The 18,772-nt window shown below is 32.9% G+C and overlaps 1 protein-coding gene across 2 annotated transcripts in view; it reads left to right on the forward strand.

Annotated features, from left to right (window-relative positions):
* Nucleotides 1-18,772, forward strand: part of LOC139525420 (uncharacterized) — a 51,261-nt gene that overhangs the window by 7,720 nt on the left and 24,769 nt on the right. The window contains exons 4-17 of one of the 2 annotated variants that reach the window (XM_071320744.1): nt 1,070-1,526; nt 2,449-2,624; nt 3,075-3,206; nt 3,585-3,751; nt 4,277-4,470; nt 5,239-5,499; nt 9,076-9,176; nt 12,136-12,369; nt 13,159-13,288; nt 15,853-16,341; nt 17,043-17,196; nt 17,857-17,967; nt 18,061-18,088; nt 18,484-18,615. In XM_071320744.1, coding sequence (XP_071176845.1) covers nt 1,070-1,526; nt 2,449-2,624; nt 3,075-3,206; nt 3,585-3,751; nt 4,277-4,470; nt 5,239-5,499; nt 9,076-9,176; nt 12,136-12,369; nt 13,159-13,288; nt 15,853-16,341; nt 17,043-17,196; nt 17,857-17,967; nt 18,061-18,088; nt 18,484-18,615 — 2,766 coding nt within the window. Of the gene's footprint in view, nt 1-1,069; nt 1,527-2,448; nt 2,625-3,074; nt 3,207-3,584; nt 3,752-4,276; nt 4,471-5,238; nt 5,500-9,075; nt 9,177-12,135; nt 12,370-13,158; nt 13,289-15,852; nt 16,342-17,042; nt 17,197-17,856; nt 17,996-18,060; nt 18,089-18,483; nt 18,616-18,772 lie in introns of both variants that reach the window. The other variant, XM_071320743.1, reaches the window with a different exon arrangement.

Genomic DNA, 18,772 nt, shown 5'->3' on the forward strand with positions numbered 1-18,772 from the left:
AAAACCTACCTGAGAACAACTATGGGGCAATCGCGTTAAACGGACTTGCGTTGATGCATGTGCACTACAGTTTGGAACTTAACATAAAACAAATTATAGATAACTTTGCAAGGAAACACCCGCGATGCATGATGTTGAATGACCTGATAAACGACTCTTTGTTAAATTAGTAAATTTTGAACAATTTTACGTAGAACTATTTTTACCGATTCGGAACATTTTAGCTAAACTTTTTTTACAGCTTGCCTAATTCAGATGACAGTTGTACATGTATGTTGTGCTATTTTAGATTGCAAGATATTGTATAGAGTCTTAAATAAAAATCAGTTTTACATGTCTTTAAATTCCTTTACCTAGGAATATGTGCATTGCATGGTGTTGTCCAAATTCATGATCTTCCATAATGTCGAAGGTATTTTTTAACCTTTTTCATACCATTCAATATTCATTTGGGACCACCCCCAAATTTTTTTCTGGATCCGCCACTGATGATATATACATTAACATCTCTCTTAAGTAAAGCATTAAAAATCATTTGGATGTTTTTTAGGCATTTTATTAGGAGCTTGGTACATTTGTACATCTAAAAGTTGGTATGTATTAATTTGCTACAAATTTTGAATTCACAATTTTACTTAATCAAAAATGTTTAATAAACACTGATATTTTGAATGAAATAAGATAAAACTGACTTCAAAATTTTGAAATCCTTTCAGTGTTAATCATATCTTCCTTTTTAGTCTGACCATGTTCTAAACCGGGGTGGGGGGGGGACACTTCAATACATAATTGATAGAGGTGCCGCTGGGGATCTGTTACCCCACCCTTTTCATATAATTTAGATGTTAAAAATGTATTCCTTTCCATATATTGCATAGGTAAAAATGTAACCTTTCCCCATTTTGTTAGGGTTTTATGTGGTGTGTATAGTACAACTGGAATACCAATGTGTCAAAAGAGAGAAAATTACCGGTAGTTAATAAAAAAATATAGCCGGAAACACCAAGAAAGATGACTAACATGACTAATGATTATAATCGATATTCTTTGAACATGTTGAACAATTCAGGTACTGAAGATGGCCCAAAGACATGCTTCTGAGAACAGAAGAAATATAATAGAGATGTTCAAAGGTCACCTTCATGATGACATTGAGAAAGCATTCCAGAAGTTCAGAATGACCGTCATTCATACATCATCTGATGGATCATGGGAAGTTAGGAACCGTTACATGACACTTGGCCCGGAAGTGGCAATACAAGAAATCTTTGAGAAATTTAAGTTTATTATGTTAATGGAGGAGCCTTCTGGTAGATCACAGATTAAAATGCATCAAAAGATTGAATCCTCCATCCTGAACTTTCTTCAGATTCTAAGAGCAGATGATAATGCCAGTGCCTTGTTTCATTTAGCAATATGTGTCAGCCATTCTGTGCTTCAGGAGGCAGCCATGAAACGTTTGTTACCCAAAGAAGAAGATGAGAAGACAGAACAGGATAGAGAAGAAAGAGTTAAGCCACCCAAAGGTAGGACTTAAAAATGTATTTGATTTTTAAGAATTTCAACTAAACTATCAAAGCAATACATGAATAGTTGAAAAAAAGTTTCTTAATTTGATATTTTTAAATTGAAGGTTGAAACATTTTATGCCAGTTGACAAATGACAAGAATATTTCTATAATCTCATTGACCTAGGTTTTTTATGCCTTGCTATGGTGGAGGGGTATAAAGTGTCACTCTACTTTATTTGGCCTTTTGTTTCAAGCTTCACTGAAGAGTCTTTTTTAGATGAAATGCACGTCTGGCGTAAATACAAAACTCCATCCTGGTATCTATTAGTATATATGATGAGTTTATCTGAACGTCCCAAAATTAGTTTCTGTTCTCTAATAGCAGTTTGCCTCAACCAAATGGTATGAAACTTAAACACAATGCTTGTTACCATAAAACACAGATTAAGTTCGAATTTGGGAGCTTTCACTTTTACAGTTCTCTAGTTATGTCCCTTTATAATGAGATTTGCAACTGTGTCCCATGGACACATTCTCCATTTATTTTTGTTTTGTTGTATGCAACCTTCATAGCCCATGAGTAAGTAGAGTTATATAAACTTCAATTGTTTAACTACAAATTAAAGGAGTGAGTAATTCAACACCAAACAAACAATAATGGACTTCAAGAATTAAAGTTGGGGTATACTGTTTTACCTCTGTCTGTCTGTCCTTCCATCCATCCATCCATCTGTCCCTCCATCCATCCTTCTGTCCCATGAATATTTTCATCGCATTGTTCTGAGGAACTACATTAGAAGAATTTCTGAAATTTGGTTTTAGGGTTTACATGAGTCAGCTATACCGTATGATGCATTTTCAGATTCCTGTTAACCATCAAGTATTTTAGTCGGGGGATGATCAGTGAGCAGTTTCACTTGTTTTAATTTTTTTGCAGGTGATGTTATTAATCTGCTGAAGAATTACCTGAAGCGTTGTTTACAACGTGGTGCATTAAATTTATCATTGCTTGATCAGATAGAAGAAAAAATTGCTGAGGAGTGTAAATTTCCGTCCTTTGTTGAAATTGGTTATGGGAGATTTCTACACTTTATATTACAGGAAACAAAAGAGGTAAGTTATGATGTAGAGTATGGGCGATTTATTCGCTTAACCTTACAGGAGATATATATATATATAAGAAGTAAGTTTCTGGCAGGGTATGAAAGATTTTTACACTTAACCTAACAGGACACAAAAGGAGTACTAAGTTATTGTTAATATGAAGGGTTGGGTGATTTCTAAACTTTACATTCAACAGAAGAATTTAGTTTTAGGTAGGGTAAAAGTTTTAGAAGTTGTAAACCTTAAACTTTGAATATTGCTACTAATGTAATCTGTATTTTACACTTTTTTCTAAGTCATAGAAATCTGTTATGTATTTGGTATACGGGTATTCAATACCTTTAAAAGGCTGATTGAATTCAATTTCCAAGGTAGTTAAGACACAAAGTAAAGGATTTAGAAAAAATGTAAAATGCTTGTTTTAAAATTGTGATTAATTTGTGTTATTGTTTTTTTTAGTTGCTTGAAGAATATGGAGGAACATCACTTGGTTCTGGTTCAGGGAGCAGTGATTCTGAGAGTGGCTTTAAACCTTGTAATGGGGATATTCTTAGCTTCATCCATCAGTGTATACAGTGTGGTAAAAACTCTGTAAGTAATGGTCAATCTCTATGTTTTACATGCAAATTCAAACATGTTCTGACCTAAATTAGTACAGTAGAATTGGAAAGCTGCTCTGATCAAGATTCTGCATGTTGTACATTTTGTTTTTATTAATAATCATGGTGGGATTATACTGTATACCAATTTCTAGTTGATTTTTATGAATGAGTCACACTTGATGATCTTTGGTCAATTGAGGTAAACCACATCATTGAACAATCAGTTTTTACTGGAACGTAAAATCATAAGCATTTTGACAGAGGAAATTACAGGAAAGTGCACAAATTTAAAAGTCTTCTATAAAAATTTGTATAGAATACAATAACTTTGGCATACATAAAGGAGAAAATTATCAAATTTATGTAGGAAGAAGACATAGATGCAGCTTTATGTAACCAGTTCAATGTAAAGGAGACCAAACATTTAGGTTACGGGAAGATAAACAATCTGATGACAGCATCTAAGAAACCAGGTCAACATCAATATCAGGAACACTCATTGGTGTTTGAAGTTGCCATGGGAACTGATGTCAGGTATATTGCTGTATATATAAGAAAGTTCAAATTTATGCTTTTTTATTTACATGGTTTGTCAGTCATTCTCAACAATCCTGTTATCATTCTGAAATCAAACAGTTGCATTGACTATATTTCTTTTGACTACAGAGTGGAGAAATGGGGTACTGGAAGATATTTTGTGGTAGAATCTGTTTCTCTAATGATTTTTCGAAGATATGCATCCTTCCATTTGAATGATTTTCTAAAAGATGTGTCCATTCGTTGTTAAGTCATCAGGCATGTTTTTTTTTTTTTTTCTTGACATCCCAATCGCCAATTCAGAGTGAAGCAAGAACATTTTATGTTGTAATTGAATTTTGACAAATAAACACATTGATTTAAAAAAATAATCAACAGGTAAGGAAATGATAAATTGTCTAAGAATCAGAGAAATTGCTTAATCCTTAAAATATGCTGCTTCATACATCATGTACATACTGAGAGCAAATAAAAGTTAAGTTATTTTTAGGATACACATTGATTCTTTTATCATATTTTCAGAATAAAGACAGAAACAAAGATAGGAATGTTAGGCCATCAAACTAAAGAAGCAGCCCTTGCATGCCTACATAATTGCCCACTATTAGAGGACATGGAGATATGGAGCCACTGGTCTCTTGTGTTTGAACCAGAACTAGGCAAACTGAAAGATTTTATACAGAAATATGGAGGAACAAATACTATTCCAGTTGATGGTCAGTCATATACAGAAAAACTTTGAAATTATGTCAGATAAATAAAGCAGAATTTAGGATCAATCAGATTTACTCAATCCTAAATCCCATAAAAAATAAATGCTTTCAAAATACCAGTTTGAGGTTTTACTTTAACACTTAAACTGCTTTCAAGGTTTCACAAACTTTGGATACAATTTTTTTTGACAGTATTAATATTTGGATTAAGATAAACATATATAATCGTGGAACAGCCAAAATTCAGATATTGACGTTTTCTTATATTAATGATAATTTGAAATCTTTAACTTCATACAATTAACAACTAGATATGAACTCTTTAACCATGTAAACTTCATACAACCAATAGCTAAATGACAAATATTTAAATCTGTACAGTCCAAAACTGAGTAGAAACTCTTCAACGTCCTACTGAACATGCTTATAAACAACTTAATGTAAAATCTTGAACTTCATACTGATCATGAACAAACAGCAAAATGTTTTAATCTAACTTCATACAATCATTAGCTAAATCTGAAATCTTTGACTTCATGCAATCAACAACTAAAACCAACCTGCCTTTGGAAATATATTTATTGGTCGATTAGAATTGATTTTTGAAAAAATAAAATAGTAAACTTATTTATTGTTGATAAATGATCTTGAGGTATTGAAAATATTATTTTTGTGATTTTTGTGATTAGTAGATTTAACTAGAAAAAACACTTATACTTTCAATCCTAATTCACATAATAACAGTTAAATATCAAAATGAATATGTTTTAGGTGGTAAAAGGTCATTTACATACCATATCATTGCCATTGAAACATCCCCAGGAGTTTTACTGAAGTTGACCAGCCAAACGTCCACAGAATTGTTTGAGGAAGCCCTGATGCAGAGGAACCCCCGAAATGTTTGTGGGCAATTGATGTCTCTAATTGTGTCAAATAAAGGCATAAAGAATATCCCTATGGCTCTGATAACTAACCAGATGAAATCTCAATTGTTTACCATGCATGCTGCTGATACTAATGACAGTCTACCTGGTAGGTTATAATTAAACAATATTTTTAATGTACTGTTTTAAACCTTTCTAGATTATAACATCAATCATGTGATCAACTTAATCTGAAATTAGTTTCTCTTATTGCAAGGGGAGAGACATTAATTTTTACATTGCGATAACTTTTAGGACATTCCTATGTATTGTAATCAACTAGATTTCAACTTACGTAACTTTCCTGTTTGACTGGTTACATATAAACATATAAAAACGTGGACATTATATATGGAGTGGAAAATAACATTCCTTTCCTCTTGTTAAGGTCTTTCCTTTTTCAAAAGGGAAAGACCTTACTGTATTTCTTCTGTTTATTATTATTCTTCCGCCAAACTTTGACGAAGTAAGCAGCCTTAACCGTAAGATGTGTCGCTTTTATGTTCACACTTTGTATCGGTGTCATGAATAACTATCCGGAACTCACCCTGTGAGTCGAAATATTGTGTCGGTTCGGAGTAATCCCTCCGAAACCCAAAAACCTTGTTATTGTTCCAACACCGTAACTGTAATAGGTAGGAAAAAAAATGAAGGGTGGAATTTGTTCAGGACCAGACCCTGGTTCTTCATTTCATTTGGACCGAAAAGATTGTACGATTCATTGGTAGGGTTATGCCCCTATTAAAATTAACCGGTTGGCCACCAAAATCAGAAACCGTAAGTCGTAGACACCTAGGATCTTCACCATTCATCATCAATTCATGTGACTTTGAAAAATACCTCAAGGTCAAATGTGTATGTTGACCTTGACCTTTGACCTAACACCTTGTTATGGGATAATCTCAGCAACCTTGATACTTTCAAAAGTGTTGTATAGTGGAAAATGTTTGGGTCATTGATGCGTAACTTTGTTACATTTTGACCGAAGAGATTTGACCTTTCTGTAAGGGGCATAACTCTTGTTTTAGGTTTCTGAAATGGCAAAATAAGCTTTTACTATATGACCAAAGATCCTAGACCCATGGGGTCTTCAGCAATGACATTGGAGACTAATGACCTTTCAAAGGTCAAAAGGTCAAAGGTCAAGTCCTTTATAGCGAATTATGTGTTTTTGACCTTATTTAAAGGATTTTCAGTGTGTTTTAGAGCTTTTTAAGGTTGACCTTGACCTTTGACCTTACAACTTTTTAGTTGATATCTCAAAAATGATTGTACTTACAGAAATAGTAAATAGTGAAAAACGTTGAGGTGGATGAGGCACAACTTTTTAGCTCACCTGGCCCGAAGGGCCAAGTGAGCTTTTCTCATCACTTTGCGTCCGGCGTCCGGCGTCCGTCGTCCGTCGTCCGTCGTCCGTCGTCCGTCGTCCGTCGTCGTCATCCGTCGTTAACTTTTACAAAAATCTTCTCCTCTGAAACTACTGGACCAAATTAAACCAAACTTGGCCATAATCATCATTGGGGTATCTAGTTTAAAAATTGTGTCCGGTGACCCGCCCAACCAACCAAGATGGCCGCCATGGCTAAAAATAGAACATAGGGGTAAAATGCAGTTTTTGGCTTATAACTCAAAAACCAAAGCATTTAGAGCAAATCTGACATGGGGGTAAAATTGTTTATCAGGTCAAGATCTATCTGCCCTGAAATTTTCAGATGAATCGGACAACCCGTTGATAGGTTGCTGCCCCTGAATTGCTAATTTTGAGAATATTTTGCTGTTTTTGGTTATTATCTTGAATATTATTATAGATAGAGATAAACTGTGAACAGCAAAAATGTTCAACAAAGTAAGATCTACAAATAAGTCAATATGACCAAAATGGTCTGTTGACCCCTTTAGAAGTTATTGCCCTTTATAGTCAATTTTTAACCATTTTTCGTAAATCTTAATTATCTTTTACAAAAATCTTCTCCTCTGAAACTACTGGACCAAATTAAACCAAACTTGGCCACAATCATCATTGGGGTATCTAGTTTAAAAATTGTGTCTGGTGATCCGGCCAACCAACCAAGATGGCCGCCATGGCTAAAAATAGAACATAGGGGTAAAATGCAGTTTTTGGCTTATCACTCAAAAACCGAAGCATTTAGAGCAAATCTGACATTTAGTAAAATTGTTTATCAGGTCAAGATCTATCTGCCCTGAAATTTTGAGATGAATCGGACAACTCGTTGATAGGTTGCTGCCCCTGAATTGGTAATTTTAAGGAAATTTGCTGTTTTTGGTTATTATCTTGAATATTATTATAGATAGAGATAAACTGTAAACAGCAAAAATGTTCAGCTAAGTAAGATCTACAAATAAGTCAAGATGACCAAAATGGTCTGTTGACCCCTTTAGGAGTTATTGCCCTTTATAGTCAATTTTTAACCATTTTTCGTAAATCTTAGTTATCTTTTACAAAAATCTTCTCCTCTGAAACTACTGTACCAAATTAAACCAAACTTGGCCACAATCATCATTGGGGTATCTAGTTTAAAAATTGTGTCTGGTGACCCGGCCAACCAATCAAGATGGCTGCCATGGCTAAAAATAGAACATAGGGGTAAAATGCAGTTTTTGGCTTATCACTCAAAAACCAAAGCATTTAGAGCAAATCTGACATGTGGTAAAATTCCTTATCAGGTCAAGATCTATCTGCAACAACAAAAGAAAGAGAGTTTTTAACGACCTCAGCTGGCTATACAACCCTTGCACAATCAACTGAATTTTTGCAGAAATCATTAATAGGATAGATTGCCCTTATATGATAATTTTTTATTACCTTTTTGGTTTTTTTTGGCAAATTGGGGGGGGGGTTCAACACCTATTGACCAAATTAATGCATTACTTTGCATTTCTTGTTAGATAAATTTTACAAAAATTCTCCCCTGAAACAACTGTTGAATTTAAACAAACTTGGTTTAAATCACCACTAGGATATCCAGGAACCACTGTGTATGATGACCCTGCCTGCCCACATGGCTGAAATAAAACATAGGTTTCAAATGCACTTTTTAGTATTATATCTCTGAAACTAAACGACAGTACAACAGTTGCATTTATCATGCAACAATTGTAAATAAAAATATCAGGTGAGCGACACAGGGTCCTTGGACCCTCTAGTTTACATTTGACCGAAGAGATTTGACCTTTCTGTAAGGGGCATAACCCCTGTTTTAGGTTTCTGAAAACTTTTCAATACATTCTATGTCTATTGGAACATGTATTTTATATTACAGAAGGAAAGACCTCTCAATTGTTCAAGAACAATTGACATTTTAATTATAAATTCATTTCTTCAATGAATACTGATAAAAATATTTTTGTTTGACAAAATTTATAGTTTGAAAATAATTTGTTGTAGTAGAAATATTTATATAAGTAAAAATATTATTGATAATATCTTTGCACATGTACCAAAAAATTGTGTTAACACATGTGGAAGAATATTTAAGAATGTTTTGCGTCAATCTCCCATGCAGAGTTATCGGTTATTGCTCTCTCTCAGAGCAAGGACCGATAACTCTGCATGGGAGATTGGTTTTGCAGGATTTTTTTCTGAGACAAGTGCTTTTGACTATCCACAAGAACTTGCGGTCATCTGATGTTCAGTACTTCAGTACTTTGATTTCCTTTATTTTAGGAGCACCACCATCAGACAACCATACAGATGAAGCTGTGCAGTTTGTTCTGCAATGTCTGCTTATTTTGCCTGTCAAAACCTGTGTGTCATTAGCCAATCAGGTATAAGCATGCATTAATTTTTTTTTAAGATATTAAATTTTTTAATTTTTATACAACCGCAAAAAAAATGTTTGCGTCGTATAATTGTATCATCTCGTCTGCGTAGTCGTCGTTGTCCGAAGAAACATTTAGTTTTTGGATAATAACTTTTGTTTTAGTGAATGGATCTCTATAAATTTTTACCAGAAGGTTCAATAGCACAGAAGGAAGGTTTGGATTGATTTTGGGGGTTATGGTCCCAATAGTGTAGGAATTAGGGGCTAAAAAGCATGCCCAAAATAAGCATTTTTGTAGTTTTCAAACAATAACTTGTGTTAAAGTGTATGAATCTCTTTGAAATACACCACAAGTTTCCATACAATAAAGGGATGGTTAGTATTGACTCTGGGGGTTTTTGCTAATTTTTTTTATGTAATTAAGGGCAAAAGGGCAAAAAAAGGGGGAAAACTAGGTTTTTCTGGTCAATGAACAATTAAGACATTAAAGCGGTGTAAGGGAGGTAATTCAAAAACAATTAACATACAATGTTGGTTATGTTCTGATTTACTTTCCTTCACTACTTGTAAATTAAGTATAAAGAAATGTCAGGTTTTGGTCTAATTGCAAAAAAAAGGGGGATGGTAGCAGTTTTCTTTTTAGCTCACCTGGCCCAAAGGGCCAAGTGAGCTTTTCTCATCACTTGTCGTCCGGCGTCCGTCGTCATCGTCCGTCGTCGTTAACGTTTACAAAAATCTTCTCCTGAAACTACTGGACCAAATTTAACCAAACTTGACCAAAATCATCATTGGGGTATCTAGTTTAAAAAATGTGTAGCAACCCGGCCAACCAACCAAGATGGCCCCCACGGCTACAAATAGAACATAGGGGTAAAATGTAGATTTTGGCTCATATCTCTGAAACCAAAGCATTTAGATCAAATCTGACATGATGTAAAATTGTTTATCAGGCCAAGATCTATCTGCCCAGAAATTTTCAGATGAATCGGACAACCCGTTGTTGGGTTGCTGCCCCTGAATTGGTAATTTTATGGAAATTTTGCTGTTTTTGGTTATTATCTTGAATATTATTATAGATAGAGATAAACTGTAAACAGCAATAATGTTCAGCAAAGTAAGATCTACAAATAAGCCAATCTTCTCTTCTGAAAACCAAACTTGGCCACAATCATCATTGAGGTATCTAGTTTATAAAAATGTGTCTGGTGACCTGGCCAACCAACCAAGATGGCCACCATGGCTAAAAATAGTACATAGGGTAAAATGCAGTTTTTGGCTTATAACTCTAAAACCAAAGCATTTAGAGCAAATCTGATTTTGGGTAAAACAATCTTTAGGTCAAGATCTATTTGCCCTGACATTTTCAGACAAATCGGACAACCTGTTGTTGGGTTGCTGCCCCTGAATTGGTAATCTTGAATATTATTATAGAAAGAGATAAACTGTAAACATCAATAATGTTCAGCAAAGTAAGATCAACAAATAAGTCAACATGACCAAAATTGTCAGTTGACCCATTAGGCATTAAGGAGTTATTGCCATTTATAGTCAATTTTTAACCATTTTTCTAAAATTTTAGTATTCTTTTAAAAAATCTTCTGCTCTGAAACAACTGGGCCAAATTTAACCAAACTTGGCCACAATCATCATTTGGGTATCTAGTTTTAAAAATGTGTTGCGTGACCCTGCCAACCAACCAAGCTGGCCGCCATGGCTAAAAATATTACATAGGGGCATAATGTAGATTTTGGCCTATATCTGAAACCAAAGCATTTAGAGCAAATCTGACGGGGATAAAGTGTTTATCAGGTCAAGATCTATCTGCCCTGAAATTTTCAGACAAAACAGACAACCTGTTGTTGGGTTGCTGCCCCAGAATTAGTAATTTTAAGGAAATTTTGCAGTTTTTGGTTATTATCTTGAATATTATAATAGATAGAGATAAACTGTAAACAGCAATAATATTCAGCAAAGTAAGATCTACAAATAAGTCAAACATAACCAAAATTGCCAGTTTACCCCTTAAGGAGTTATTGCCCTTTATAGTCATTTTTTAACAATTTTCATAAATTTTTGTAAATTTTTAAAATATATTTTCCACTGTAATTACTGGGCCAAGTTCATTATAGATAGAGATAATTGTAGCAAGAAGAATGTCCAGTAAAGTAAGATCTACAAACACATCATGATCACCAAAACACAATTTTGTCATGAATTTATCTGTGTCCATTGTTTAATAGACCATATTGTGCACATAAACCAAGGTGAGCGACACAGGCTCTTGAGAGCCTCTAGTTTTTTCCCAAATTTCTCAAATTCCAAATTTTTTTTAAAGTTTGAAGAAGAATTCTTTAATTGCACAATAATGCGCAATAGATTTGTAAGATCTTGACATTTGTTTTGTGTCAGAAACTCATATTATGTCAAAAATTTGATCACAATCCAAATTCAGAGCTGTATCAAGTTTGAATGATGTGTCCATACTGTTTAGGGTTCGACCTCTGCGGTCGTATAAATCTGTGCCCTGTGAAGCACCTGGTTTATTTTTATTTGTCTCACAAACAGAAATGTGAGATGAATGTTGCCAACAAAATTTTTCAATATTTATTAAACAAATATTGTATGCTGGATGTTAGTTGGTCAGCTAACTTTTTTCTAAAAATTTTCTTGTGTGTAAGAAAAAAAAAAATGAATCAGAATTTTTTGTCAGTGGCATATGCAGCATTTACTAAGACACATGGAAGACAAATAAACAATGAATGAAATAGAAGAAGAAAAAAAACCAGATGTGTTTGCTACACTACAATATTTGAGCGTTACATATTCATTATTGCATAAAATTAAAGGTGAAATAACTGGTCCTTGAACCCTAGTAAAATAAACTTGCATTGACCCAAACTCTGCATATTAGATAAATTTATCAAACATGTTTTTTAAGAATGAGACTTTTTCGTCCATTTCAGATATTTTTGGAGCCATTAGGTCAGGTGGTAGGATCATCTAAATCCAAGTTTTTGTTGTTATCTGCATGTCAGACAGCAGACGACAGTAACAGACTGCAGGAACTAGGATGTATGTTAGGGGTAGGAGAATGGACGAGTCAGATACAACAGAAATGTCAGATATTGATGACAGATGTAGAAATCATACCAGAGGAGGAGGCTGAGATGATGGTTCTGGACAACAATGAAGTAGAGGTTTGTAATGTTAAAGGTTAATGGTCAGCTGCAATCCTTTGAGAGTTCATTCCTACACTCTACAAAGTGGCTGTGTTATGACTGCTATTGTGATATCAATGTGCACTTGTCCTCATAAACCCATGTTTGAAACAATAGAAATAATTTTTTTATGCCCCACCTACGATAGTAGAGGGGCATTATGTTTTCTGGTCTGTGCGTCCGTAAGTCCGTCTGTCTGTCTGTCTGTCCGTTCCTTCGCTCGTCTGTTTTAATGCCAAATTAGAGAATTTATTCTAATTTTAATGCCAAATTAGAGAATTTATTCCAATTTCATGGTCCACTAAACATAGAAAATGATAGAGCGAGTGGGGCATCCGTGTACTGTGGACACATTCTTGTTATTTTTTGGAAAAGTTTGTTGCTAATGACACTTTGAAGTATAAATCTTTCAGTTTTACTATCCTCCATTTTGTTTGTGTAATTAAAAATCCTTTGACAATTAATTTGATTTAAACAGCCTTAATGGTTAATATGTAGAATTTTAAAATCAAATTTCATAAGGATATATCTAGATTTGCATTGACCTGTAACAATCTTCAGGGAGGTGAAAATCAAACTCATGACATCCAACACTTGAGGCTATCATGCTATCAAGTGACCACCAAGGCTGATTGGATTGCATGTAAGAGTATATGTTAGCAAGAGAAAAATCAGAGAAATTTTATAAACATTATATTTATGCTTTGTTAACCAATGACATTAACAGACAGTCAATTTATTTCAATTAAATTTATCTTTTTAAAAAAGGAAGATGAAGAAGAATTTGAAACAGCCTCAGTGAGCTCTGATCTCAGTGATATCCTGTTAGAAGGAGATATTGAAGAAGAAAATGACAAATCTACAGATAAAGCACCATTGACAGATATTGAGGTGTCAGGTAATGTCATTACTTAGACTTTACAGGACGTTTTCCTCTCTTTCATCATAAGAAAAGTACCCACTTTCACAGTTATAAATTGTATCCTTAAATCAAATTGAAGGGACCAAATTCTTAATTTTCAAAATATTTTTGTATCTGAAAAATTACTGTAAGGCAAAAGATACCAAAGGGACATCTTAACTCATAAATCTAAAACAAACTCATGAAACTGACAGTACCATGGCAAAAAAAAAATGAAAAGATAAACAACAGTTCACAAAACACAACATATGTTAAGAACTGCTCAATCCATGCAATGTTTTATCATGTTAAAGTTCCCTTAACATGCTTAAGTGGATATCAGATGGTATGCAAGGACCATTAAAAGATGCAGTTTACTTACAGTTAGTTGCTTATAGGTGTTACTGTAAAACTTTACCAAGAGCTCAACCTGTTTTTAAAATTGACAATACAATAGGGACATTTAAATTGACCAGTTGGTATTGTTAGATTTAAATCTACCTTGATGCTACCTGTAAAAAAATTTATTCACCTAACCCAAAGTTTCAGCATGCTTTTTTCCTGAACTTTTTCTTACCTAGGATTATTCTATAGAGAGATTTTTATTTTACTGTCATTCAAAATATTAGGAGTTATCAAGCCAAACAAGAATGACTATATCATATATGTTATTTTCTTGCAGTTTATTTTAAATTGCATGGCCTAAAATGCACTACATTTCATCTTAATGTTTGCATAGCCACTACTAGCAGTGTTTAATACCCTAAATAATCCAGTCGTAATATTTCACTCACTTTATGAAACATCAAAATCATATTTGAATAAACAATTTCATTTATTTTTTTACACTGATATTTGACATCTCATCCAGAATTCCAAAGTTTTTAAATAATTCCCAATTTTATTCATTTTTCACTACTTCACTAGATTTTTTTCTAAATCCATAGTATAAATTCTGATTAACTTCCTATGATATACATCCTAATTTAACAGGTGCAGAATCTATACATAATTCAGAATCTTGTAAAAAAAATTTATCATTTCCATTACTATATTCCAAATAGTTATCCTCACTTTACAAATATTTTGTAATATTTTATTTATATTTTTACTATATATCACTTGATTTTTCTATATCCACAGTAAACATTTTATTTCATTTCCTATTATAAATTTCCAAATCAAACAATATTTGATCCAGAATTTTATAATGACTATTTCCAATTTCCCATTCACTTAAAACATTTCCCCACGTTAGGAATATTTTAGAATATTTTACTTTCATTTTTCACTTTATAATATCACTAGATTAGACTATATCCACTGCATTAATTCAACATTTTATTTCATTTCCAAGATCCCATTTAAATGGTAAATCATCTTAAGTTTGTAATAGATCCCAAATTAATAATGAATGTTTTTAAAATCACATTTAAAGCCACAGAAACATGTTGGATGAACTCACACTATATCTCCTACTTGAATTCCAGTTTTGAAATTTTTTAATCTTTAACATAACTAAATCCCATCATATGAAAATTTGAATTTCCTTGAGCAAACACAGCATTTTATGTACAAAAGTCCCACTAATATTATAATAGATTTCAAAGAAAAAACACAGCAAGGTATACTCCAAACTTATTTTCAAATTTTACATGTACAACATCATATGTAAGCCCCACAAAACAGTTTGAATGAATTATTTCCTCCTTGGTGTCCTTCATGACAATAAAATCTTGAAAAAAACACATCACATTCTAAGAAGCAAAATTGCTATAAAAAATCTAAGAAGTGAATTCAAATAAAATAAATCCAATATTGTATGCACAATGACACCAAAAGATTACAAACATTGCAAATAATAATCCAAAATGAGAATCTTGAATGGTCATGTGAAAAAATGAACAACATATCCATCTGAAAATTTAAACTGTAAACACCTGAACAGCTATTTCTTGTTTCACGGGCAGCTGGACAATACTATATATAAGGGTTAGAATTTTAAAGAAGCATTTAGTGTGTAAAAACATTTTAATTTTCAAACATAGTAATACATATTTAATTTAATCTTTTACTGATTTAGAATTTTAGGTAAAAAATAGATAAATTATATATATCAGGGATTTAAAACAATGAAAACAAAAACTATTTTCTTCCCTATCAATTTTTTAATAGAATAATCCTAGGTAAGAAAAAGTTCAGGAAAAAAGCATGCTGAAACTTTGGGTTAGGTGAATAAAAATCTTTACAGGTAGCATCAAGGTAGATTTAAATCTAACAATACCAACTGGTCAATTTAAATGTCCCTATTATGTTGTCAATTTTAAAAACAGGTTGAGCTCTTGGTAAAGTTTTACAGTAACACCTATAAGCAACTCACTATTAAAGCTGTTGTCAATTTAAAAGTTCATATGTATTTTAAACACAACATAGAAAACTAAATACTAAGGAACTGAATTAACTATGAATGAATTATTTTATAGATTTGTTTGTTGAACTTGTACACTTGTATATATGTCATTAGAAAGTTGACATTATTTTTTTGTTGTTGTTATTATTAGAATGTATAAGTGAGACCACAACACCAAAAACCAAGGAAAAGGAAGATTCAGCAGATGAAATAAGTGATTTAAATGATATGGAAATTAAGAATGATGAAGAAATACAATCAGAACTATTTATAAATCCCTGTGAAAGAGTTGTAAATACTATTCGTAAAGAAGAATTTGGAATCGGTATAGAATTAAATGAAGATGGACAAAAATTGAAAATAGTTCAAGATGAGAGACTTGGTAGAAGTTTGGATCGTCTCTCAAAAGATTTGTACAGTAAAGATACTCACTTTGTGCTGGAATTGATACAGAATGCAGACGACAATGATTACCCAGAATCCTTAGCTAAGAATGGCCAAATGGCTTCTGTGAAGTTTATCATGCAGACAGATGGAGTGACTGTTCTCAACAATGAAAGTGGATTTTTAGAGAAAAACATCAGAGCACTTTGTGATGTAGGAAGAAGTACAAAAGGAAAACACAAGTTTGGATATATAGGTAAACATTTAGCTATCTTGTGCCACATAAACTACTATTAGATTGTAACTGGAGAGCATGATTCTTCTCACAAAATCATCTTTGTCTCCACCGGGACTCAATCCTTTGATCTCTGTGTTACAAAGCATTGCTTTAACTGACTGAGCTGAACAAGTACTTCCTTAGTTCAGCCGCTTATAGCTGACTAAGTATCTACCAAATTTACTAAGGGAAGCAATCCTGTCACGAGATTATCAGGCACTGCCCTATAATCACACTTCACTTAATTGACCAGTAATACTTATAAATGTTGGGTAAAAAATTATCACATCAGAAAGTTGGGTCAAAGTTCTTACAGTCAGATGAAACACTTTACCTCACACAGCCATGGTATATATATAATGAGCAAGTAATACAGCAACAGGGAAGACCATTATACAATGAATAAAATGAAAGAAAAATTAGCAAACATTTGGTTGATACATGTTTACTTTGGTCATGTTGGTAGGGGTTGTATTGAATTTGAACATGCCGTGATCATTTGCTCTGTGAATAACATTCCCGTTTCTTTGCTCAATTTGTTTGTGTTTTGTCAAGCAAGTGTTTAGATATATATTGTGTCATGAATAAATACACTTAAACTTTTATGAAATACAATAATAAATCTTTGGTACACATTAAAAAAGAGCTGGACCATACCTTATATATTATATCTTTTGTAGGTCAAAAGGGTATAGGGTTCAAGTCAGTGTTCCGAGTGACAGATAAACCAGAGGTACATTCTAATGGCTACCATATCTGTTTTGATGTTCAGAGTGGACCAATGGGATACATTTTACCACACTGGGTAGATGATAAATTGGATTCATATGAAAGGTATACACATATTTATATTTATATGCAAGTTTTCTTCTATACACATGATATATTTGATGCTATTCAATAAATAGAACTTTTAAAGGCAATTATTTGAGAAAAAGACCTGTTCTGAGTCTACCTGGTCTTTCGGTCATAGCTTGCCTTGGAAGTACAAAATTTATGCTCAAATTTAGTATTTTTATTATTAGTACATTGTATTGATTACTGACTCCGAGTATGATTAACTAACTCCAAATTTGTATGACTGTATTGTGTGGTCTTCTTTGTTTTTTTATGCCCCATTTATCATGCCCCAATTATGGGCAGTATGTTTTCTGGTCTGTTCCTTCGTTCGTCTGTCCGTTTGTTCGTTTGTCAGTTTGTTTGTCCGTCCGTTTGTCTGTCTGTCTGTCTGTCCCGCTTTAGGTTAAAGTTTTTGGTCGAGGTAGTTTTTGATGAAGTTGAAGTCCAATCAACTAGAAACTTAGTATAAATGTTCCCTATGATATGATCTCTCAAATTTTAATGCCAAATTAGAGATTTTATCCCATTTTCACGGTCCACTGAACATAGAAAATGATAGTGCAGATTCTTGTTGAAAAGTGTTATTTTACATGCAATTTCAAGGATGTTCTTATTGACTGAGTGGTTGATTTGTCCCATTACTTTTTATTACAGTTGGACAACAAAGATAGTGCTTCCCTTGAAAGAAGAGATGAAGATTCATATGAGATCATTAGCTGCCAGGTTTAATGACATTCATCCATCTTTATTGCTGTTCTTACACAGGTTGAGAGAGATAACTATTGATAACAAGGTTAGTAGATCATTAGCAGCCAGGTTTGATGACATCCATCCATCTCTGCTGCTGTTCTTACACAGATTGAGAGAGATAACTATTGATAACAAGGTCAGTTTTATTTTAGCATAACAAACCAAAAAAGAAATCATTTGCTATCATTTTGTTCTTACTAGACGTTTTAAGTTAAGGTCTGAAAAGTAAATTTCCTTTTCCATTCGGTTTTGGTTATTTTTAAACTTTCATAATAATAAATTCAATACTGTAAGTTCAGAAATTATTGCGTGCATTTATTATTGCGATTTTGTCATTTTAAACTTAAATGCGATTGTAATTTTTACCATATTGAAAAAAATCCTGTTTAATTCATGTAAAATATTTCAAAAAGCAAGTTTAAATTATTGCGTTTACAACTCTAATAAAAAAACTCGCAATAATTTCTGAATTTACAGTATTTATACTGATATAAAGTGATTGAAGCAACTTGTTAGGGATCATAATTTCAGGTAGAGAATTCGTCCCAGGTGATGAGGAGAAAGGATTTAGGTAATGGAGTGATAGAAATAAAACATAACGATGGAAAAGACAGATGGCTGGTTGTCAAGAAAATGTTGGATGCTTCAAAAATATCTCTCCAGGTAATTCTTTTATTAATTTAAAGTATGGCTTAACTTTTATTAACTCATATCTGTAAAAAAAATCTCCTGGTTGGCTGAACTTGTATTAACACATATATCTGTACAAAAATATCTCCCCAGGTATGATGTAACTTTTGTAATGTCACACCAGTACAAA

Source organism: Mytilus edulis, chromosome 5 (genome assembly GCF_963676685.1).
Source record: "Mytilus edulis chromosome 5, xbMytEdul2.2, whole genome shotgun sequence".
Classification (NCBI taxonomy): Eukaryota; Metazoa; Mollusca; class Bivalvia; order Mytilida; family Mytilidae; genus Mytilus; species Mytilus edulis.